The sequence below is a fragment of the Taurulus bubalis genome, assembly GCF_910589615.1.
Source record: "Taurulus bubalis genome assembly, chromosome: 1".
Taxonomy (NCBI): Eukaryota; Metazoa; Chordata; class Actinopteri; order Perciformes; family Cottidae; genus Taurulus; species Taurulus bubalis.
In genome coordinates this window covers 25,473,632-25,481,623 of record NC_136589.1, presented here as the reverse complement: position 1 = coordinate 25,481,623, position 7,992 = coordinate 25,473,632, and the positions used below count along the sequence as shown (strand labels likewise).

Genomic DNA, 7,992 nt, shown 5'->3' with positions numbered 1-7,992 from the left:
ATAAACTACACTAAACTAGAAAGCCATTTTTAAAAGCTCTATTTTGGGGGAATCGTCAAGACCAGCTCATCTGAACTGCCGACAGTCTGGTAGCCTCAAAAACTTGTATAGTGTTACGAATGTCAAGATGCAGCTGTGCCGTGCTGTACTAAACGGAAGCTATTCAACACATTAGTGTACCAGAGACAAAAGTCTTGGTACCAGCGTTTTTTGACATTATAACCATCTTGGTGATAAAATAAGCAGTAACTTTAAATTCCCACCCATGTCAAAGAAATAGGATGTTCCTACAGTGCCTCCAAGTATTTTTCCAACTCATATGCTAATGCTTTAGCTCGTGTCTGTAGTGTAACAAACCTGATGGAGCCACACGCTTGTTGTGAAACTATCACGAAATCAGAAAGTGTTTCCCTCCGTCTGCTCTGTATGTCCTATAGTGTTTCTTTAAAAAGCCTCAGTGATTGTCAACTTCACTCTTCAGAATTTCTGTAGTGCCTGAGGCAAGCTTACTCGAGAGGTGGCTCTTCTTCTGGTTCCTCCTCGTCGCTCTCAGGGCTGCATTGGTGAGAAGCAGCCACAACTAGAGGCTCTGCAGGCTCCTCCGCCAGCCATGTTGCATGCTTGACGGCCTGAGCAGGGGGATCATCCACAGCAGAGGATTGGGGGAGATCGACGGGAGACGGGCAGGGAGGGTCTTCAGCCGGGACAGAGGGCTCAGCAGCGGGCGGCTCTGGGGGGGACTCTACAGGGAGAGACAAGTCTGGCGTAGGTGGACTTGGGCTATCGCTAGATTCACACAGAGAGCCGGGTGGGTCGGTGGACTCTGTGACCAGGTGAGATAGTTCAGCTGGCGGGACACCTGAATCAGACAAAGTGTCAGTGGAAGTGGAAGCGAGAGCAGAGCTGAGATCCGCGGCTGTCAAGGAGCTCAGCTCCTGTGGCTCAGTCTGGCTGTCTGCTGATGACGAAAGCAGCACACTGTCCTCCAGCTCCTCTGTACAATGGGAAGTACAAAACATTCAGTCTGTGTTCCTTTTGCCAAATCTATACGTACAAAAGCTACAGGGCATTTGTATGAATTTCCGCTGTCCTAACTCACCGACGCCTGAGATTTCCCCGTCCTTCTCCTCATGCATAGTCAGCGAAGTGTTGGTCATGTCAATGGACGACATGGACAAATCTAGTCTGTCCGCCAAATCTGCAGGTTCAGGGTTCATCACTGCCACTTCAGAGTCTAAGAAACCTGACAAAAAAACAAATGCACGAGAAGACTGTTATAAACCAAATTAGATGCCAAGCAGACAACACTTGTATGACATATCTTCATCATCCTCTAAAACCACTGCATGTCTGAACTGACCAGGGTCCATGACCCTCTGGACGGGTGGAGGTAGAGGAGCTTCCTGGAGGGTGACCTGCTCCAGGTCTAACACATCTACACTTTGACTTGAAGGTGCCATCAAAGGTGCCTGGAAAACACGTGACAGACATGAGCTCTACCACTACTACCAATAGTTTGATCCCATTTAATAATATCAGAAAATCAATGTGGTTGTTGGGGAAAATAAAATACACCGATCTCTGACTGTTTTTGTGCATTTGAACATGTTTTTTTATCCAAAGTCCCTTGAGCAACTGATTTTTGATTTTTTTTATTGACATTTCATAGACTAAATCACTTAATTTAAAATAGAAAAATAGATAGCCAACAATGGCAAAATGTGGTAAATGTGGATTCAGACTTACCTCCGTGAACCCGTGGGTGGGCAGCTCTGGAGGGGCTTCCTCCTCAGGAACAGGGGTGGGAGGCTTTGCCGTCGAAACATCAGTAAGTGCTGGGATTCGGTGCAAGTAGCCATAACCAATGCCACAGCCCAAACTGGAAGTGAACATTTAGTGCCAGTTATCAAGATCAAACATTGCTACGGTAAAAATACAATCTTCGGTAAGTCACCCTGAATGACTTGTATCTGTGTTCCCACTTACCTGCCCTCTCCACCCCACGCCCCATTGGGTGTGACCACCACCTCTCTGCAGGCATCCGTTTGTGTGTTGTACACCAGCAGCTTCAGGGGCTTCCCTTCATGGGCCTCGATCAGCGAGAAGAAGTCTTCTGACTGCAAATCAGCAACTCTGCATTAATTACGACTCTCAACCTCTCAAAGATCAAATTTTTTCTACTAAATATACGTCAGAGCTGAATGTCAGCAATGAAGCATACATGAGTGCAAATGAGTCTTACATCTTGCAACACTTGATCCGCTCCGACGATGTAGTCAATGTGCGGCTGAAGCTCTGCCAATGCAGCAGGGGAACTGGCTTCCACGTCCTACAGGACAGCAACAGGAGTTAGCAAACTAAAGACGGTGCAATAATGGGGTAATGGGTGTAGATGTTCAAATCAGAGTTAGGTCAGCTGGTTTGGTTCTCCAAGTTCCTGAGGAAGACGCTCACCAGAATGTGCCAGACGTTCTCGTTGGCTCCATGGTAGCTGCAGAAGCGGACGCTGGCACCGAGCAGGCCCTGTCCTCCCCACATGTTACTGGGCATCACCTCCAGCTCACGGAGCCTCGTGGTTTTAGTGCTGTACACCTGCATCCTCACCGCTCTCTCCATGTTGGCTTTCAGGAGCTCCTTCAGCAGGTCATTTTCCTCATTCTGGGGAATGCGAAGGGGGAGGAGTCAAAACAGCAGGATTAAGAGGTAACTGTATGTTAATGTCCTCTTGGGCACTCTTTTGTTTATGACCAACCTGTCGTCTATGACTACTGACTTAACGGCTTACGATACGACAATCCAAAAAATCTTACAAGTCTTTTGTTGTCCAGAGACAGAATGAAGTCAAAGAACGGCTGCAGTCCGGCCATTTGTGCAGGGGAGTCTGGCTGCACCTGTCAAAACAGACACAAGCTTTGTGATCAATCCTGGCGCTTCACCAAATTTACGTTGATAGAATATTATTTTATTATTACTAATTAATAATAAAAAAATATTTAAATGTACAACCAGAGATGTTTTGTCTTTTGGGATGTTAAATTGCGGACCAACTTTAACTAAAACATATCCAATTTACAATACTGAACAAATAAGCAGCGAAGTTTCGACCAGTAGCTAAATGATTGGCATTTTTGCTTAATCAGTTTACCGAATCTATCCAGCAGCCATGTCATGTAATGTAATGTACAAGTATTCTATTGTTTTGCATAAGACATGACCGGTTTAAGTAAGGAGATTCATCGGAGGCCAGTAACAAAATAAACCATCTTGTCTCATTTCCCATCCCCCTGTAACCCATCGGCTAACTTTACATGACATTAGTCACCGCGGTTAGCTCGCATGTAGCTGACGTTACTGTGCTACTACTACTAACATCTTTAGTGAGACGCCATGCAGCTCACTTTGGAATGCTTCCTGAGATAAGTCACACGCCTGAATTCAATTATTTTACACGTTAATAGACGTCTCCGTGCATTGAGTCAACTTCTAATAACACGTAGACGGTTCAAGACGCCTCGGCTAGCCGTGTTAGCGTACAGTAACATGTCAACGTCATAAGCTGCTGTACATTCACAGGACGCTACATAATGGTGGTCTTACGCCGTGCACGTGGTACCCATACGTCCCTCCTTCGGTCACTTCTGAACTCTGTGATAGCCCCATTTCTGTGAGGAACCGTCAAATGTGAGCTTATATCATCGGAAAATAACAAGAGTGGGATAACTATTACGGTTGACAGTCCGCGGCCATCTTGTTTGCAGTCCAAAACAGTCGAACGTCGCTTGAGTAGATGCGCACACGCACGCGCACAGGGGATACTTTTATTTTTTACATTTTTTATTGTTATTATAAATAGTGGCAGAGCTGCTTCGTGTCGGGCGGTGATGATATACATTGGAATTGTGCTAATGAGGCTATACTATAATACTATATGCATAAACTCTATGGTAAAACACTTTATAGAGTATGTAATGACGTAATGGTGACGCAGAGCACATATTTATAACAGTGGCAGTACGCTGAGACACGACAAGTCACATTGAGGCCCTTAGAGGCCTTTTGCAGCAATTTGCAAACCATGGGACTGAGTTGGGTAATATTAATATTTGTGTGTGTATAATAACAGAAGTCAAATGAAAACAGTTGATCTTCTCAGCTTTGCACTGGAAGAATCATGAACCACAGTCATTACATCAAGCCATTATTGTCGTTATTGCTCCTATAACGTCTTGGTTTCTTCTCATGAACTATATGAATAGACAGGTACCGCTCATTAAATACATTTCAAGTCAGTAGTACATTTGTTCAAAATGGTTTATTATATTATTCCAATACATAAATATTTCAAACATGTTAAGCATATACAGGATAATACACAATCAGACAGGCAGTAGAAAACAAATTCACAACTCTGGGGTTGATTAATGACATTTTTCATTCATGTTCGTGGATTATCCTGCTTATACCATGGCCAGCTACCTGCAACATATGCAAATTTTTGTTGACACATGAGGCAATACTTTTTTCAAATGGGAACTTTTTATTGCCTCTATCTTTGTGACCTTTGGAATAAATAGGACTTTAAGTGCAGTAATGAGGCTAAAGCGTCAGGGACAAATTCAAATATCCCTAGTGGCCATAGTATAATAATTTAAATAGCATATTAGAGATGATTATATAGGTTCAGGAAATACAAACAACTATATATATATATATATATTAATTATTAAGTGTGGTTTCTCTGAAATAAAGGCAATAATATTTTTAGGAAATAGAAAAAGAAATTGTCTAGCGACGGGCAAAATATTTCATTATTCATTCTTTGTACATTTAAATGTTCTTACAAATACATTAAAGCAGTGCTTTATACATTAAATTCCCTGACACAGTTTCTTGTCTCGTGTCAACCCCTTGAATCAGTTATGAAAGCTGGGTGCTGCTGAGTGCGTAACCCTGCTCTGGGCTGGGCTCAGTCAGGCCGATCAGAGACTCCAGGAGGTAGGCGCTTGACTCGTACTGTGGCAAATTAACAGAGCTAAACAGCTGGAGGTGGCCAAACCTGTCAAGGTTTCTGTGTACTTTGAAGGAGCTGTGCAGAGGCCCGGAGGCATAGTCACTGTCGAAGAACTCAATGTCGGAGTCGGAGGACAGACTCAGGTCCATGTACCTGCCTGAAAAATAGTCCCCGGTGGGGGAGGGAGTGTTGGGGAAGCCCTCAAGAGAGTCATTGTCAAAGAAGTCTCTGGCTTGGTTTGCGTTCTCATCGAGGTAATCCGACAGCGAGGTCATGCTCACATTGTCTGTGAATGCGTTGGCTGTAAGTGGTCCCGTACTGTCAGCGGGCATGCTGTAAGTGGCAGGGCTGCCGCTGTGCTGCATCAGTGGTTCTCCTGTGTGCCTCGGTTGGCTGTGGTTATTGTTTTCAGAGTCGCAGATGCTGAGGGCACGCGACAACCCTCCATCCACATCAGAGAGATTCTGACTCCCATTGAGGCATCTCCCTGCGTCGGAGTCAGAGTCGGAGCAGGAGGAGTCGGTCATGTCGCTGCTGCAGCTGTTCTCCTCCACCACCAACCGCTCTGGGGTGAAATGAAAGGAAGGCGTGGCGGGCATGGTGAGCGGAAGACCGTCTTCCTCCATCAGGAACCCAAAAGGGCAGCTCTTGTCCTGGGCGCTCTGCACTGGACGGGCCTGGTCCTGGTCCTGGTCTTGGTCCACATACTCTTCAAGGTCCTCTGGAAGTCCTGTCTGGTCCTCTTGGCTCTGTGTTTCATCTTGCAGTCGCCTCTCCAGTTCCAGTTTCATGACCGTGTGGATGTAATGCGTCTGCACACGTCTGGAGTTGAACTCAATGCGCCCCTGAGTGTTTCCACAGCCGTCCTTGGTGCAGCCACATGGGAAGTTGAAGCGGTCCACCTGTGTGTAACAGCAGCAGAAAGAGGAAATCAGTGCTGTGGGTACTCCAATACAGTAAGAATTGACACTAGGATCTGAAGTTAACAAACACTGAGACACGTGATCAGGGAAAGTGTCTTTTTTCCAAAATGATTGTAATAATTGTATTTGTTTAAAATTAGGCTCATGATCAGCCCTTGTGGGGTTCACGTATGTCAGTTTGTTTGTGTGTAAGTGTCGTACCTGGCACTTGATTCCTGCCAGGCTACATGCGCAGGTCTCTGGCTCACAAAAGCCTCGGCAGTCACACCCGCAGGCCTCCCTGGAGACACGCAGGGCATTGAGCTGCCTCTTCTCCTCCCGGTCTATGCGCTTCACCCCGGCCGCCTGGAGGAGAGCCTGCCGCTGTTTGGAGGAGTACAGCTGAAGGAATCCCCCATCCTCCAGGTCAACATCACCGATGTGGACGTCCGTGTCTTCATCTGGGATCTGATCCACCGTGAGCCTGTCGGCCTCTCTCTGGTCAACGGCACCGCTGGCGATCAACTGAAATCAGCGCAACAGATAAAAGTAAGGGGTCTGCCGCGTGGAAGAGGCCACGCAGACTGACGTGGGGGAACGACGTGCACTCACTTTGTGTTTCAGTGCCTCGAGCCTCTCTCTCCTCCGCCTCTCTCGGAGCCTCTCTCGGCGCCCGTGCCGCCGCTCCAGCGCATGCTCCGCCAGCGTGTATCTTTGAAGGGCGCTGTGCCTTCGCACCATGCCCAGGGTGGCGCCTCCATGACCGGGCACGCTGGTGAAACCCTGGCAGCGCAGGAAACTAAACACGGTGACTTGGTCAAAGCGCACACTGCTCTGTGCACCAGCGAGCCTGGGCCTCTTCAGGATGGGCCGAACTGTTTGTGTTAGAAGGAGACAAAAAAAACATCGGGAAAAGTGAGGAACTGTCGGGTCTGGGTTCAAAGAGAGTGTCTGGTGCTTTAACAAGTAAGACCATAACAACCTGCTGTGAAACATCAGCATGTCTGTCCCCCTTTTCCCCCAGACCAAATGCCAGTGAGCTACAAGAGGTGAAATCTACTAGGTTCTAGTATTTTACTCCTTTATGTCAAATTAAAACAGGACTTCTTTTTTTAAACTTTCAGACCAATTCCTAGAAAAGATTCCTGGGCCCTTGATAAATAGCGGCCCTGAACGTGGACACAGGCTTCTGTAGGTATCTAAGTGGCCACCAGATGACACTCTACAGGTGCTTCACTCCAGTGGCTTGGGTCACTGTTTAACATACATGTGGAGAGGAAATATCACGCAAAGGGTCTGTAGCCGCAGCAGTGGACAGAGAGATGAAGTAAACCAGGGTCTATTGGTTTACCAGAACATAGTTACAACCTCTCTTGACAGTTTAGTCTTATATATAATATATATATCATATGTATATAACAAATATATATAATATGTATATGTATCTCCATCAAGTCCTTGTTTAGTTAAACAGTTTGGCTTCAGCAAATTGTCAAACCTTCACACATAACTGAGGCTGAACTCAAGCTCCAGAAGTCAGTAAACAAGTGAGACCAGCTGACCAAGCTGGTCTCAGTTTGTATTATGTGATAAATGAAAAGGGCCCTGCTATTCAAATTGATTGCACAATTTCCCATTGCTCAGGCAAATGATCTTCTCCCCAACCAAGTGAGTTATTCACACTGTGCATTATCTAGAGCGGCCTGAAGGTTAGCGTTTTCATATCGGTGCTGCTGCAGGCTGATAAGAGACACTCCTATAAAACACAGAGGGGGGGCAGATATGTAGGAGGTTTGCATTATTTGAATGTGTGTGTGTGTAGGGGGGAGGGAGAGGGGAGACTTACTGGGTGAACCGGCGGGTGAAGAAGGACTGTGAGGCGTGAAATCCTGGTTGTCAGAGGGGTCGCTCTCCCCATCGGACTCCCACTCGGAGGAGGAGGCGGGGGAGGAGAGGGAGGACGAAGGAGAGGAGGAGGAGTAAAAGGGATTGTCATCTACCTTGGCAAACTTTCTCTTCAGGATGCCTCTCATTGTTTGCCTGTTGTTGTTGTTGATGTTGAGGCACACTCTGCATGAA

General features: G+C 46.5%; 2 protein-coding genes across 2 annotated transcripts; both read right to left on the bottom strand.

Moving 5' to 3' along the window:
• Window positions 1-506: 506 nt before the first annotated feature.
• On the bottom strand, window positions 507-3,736 carry gorasp1a (golgi reassembly stacking protein 1a; the record flags this gene model as incomplete). The annotated part of the gene is made up of 9 exons (XM_079221138.1): window positions 3,598-3,736; window positions 2,811-2,891; window positions 2,455-2,658; window positions 2,243-2,329; window positions 1,987-2,117; window positions 1,747-1,879; window positions 1,361-1,469; window positions 1,100-1,243; window positions 507-994 (listed from the first exon to the last, which is right to left on the bottom strand). The coding sequence occupies exons 1-9, from the start codon at window positions 3,658-3,660 to the stop codon at window positions 507-509; spliced, it is 1,440 nt and encodes a 479-aa protein (XP_079077264.1). The 5' UTR covers window positions 3,661-3,736.
• A 582-nt stretch (window positions 3,737-4,318) lies between these two features.
• On the bottom strand, window positions 4,319-7,946 carry LOC306734756 (cysteine/serine-rich nuclear protein 1-like; the record flags this gene model as incomplete). Its single annotated transcript, XM_079216143.1, has 4 exons — window positions 4,319-5,913; window positions 6,136-6,438; window positions 6,526-6,788; window positions 7,760-7,946. The coding sequence occupies 4 exons, from the start codon at window positions 7,944-7,946 to the stop codon at window positions 4,918-4,920; spliced, it is 1,749 nt and encodes a 582-aa protein (XP_079072269.1). The 3' UTR covers window positions 4,319-4,917.
• Window positions 7,947-7,992: the final 46 nt, after the last annotated feature.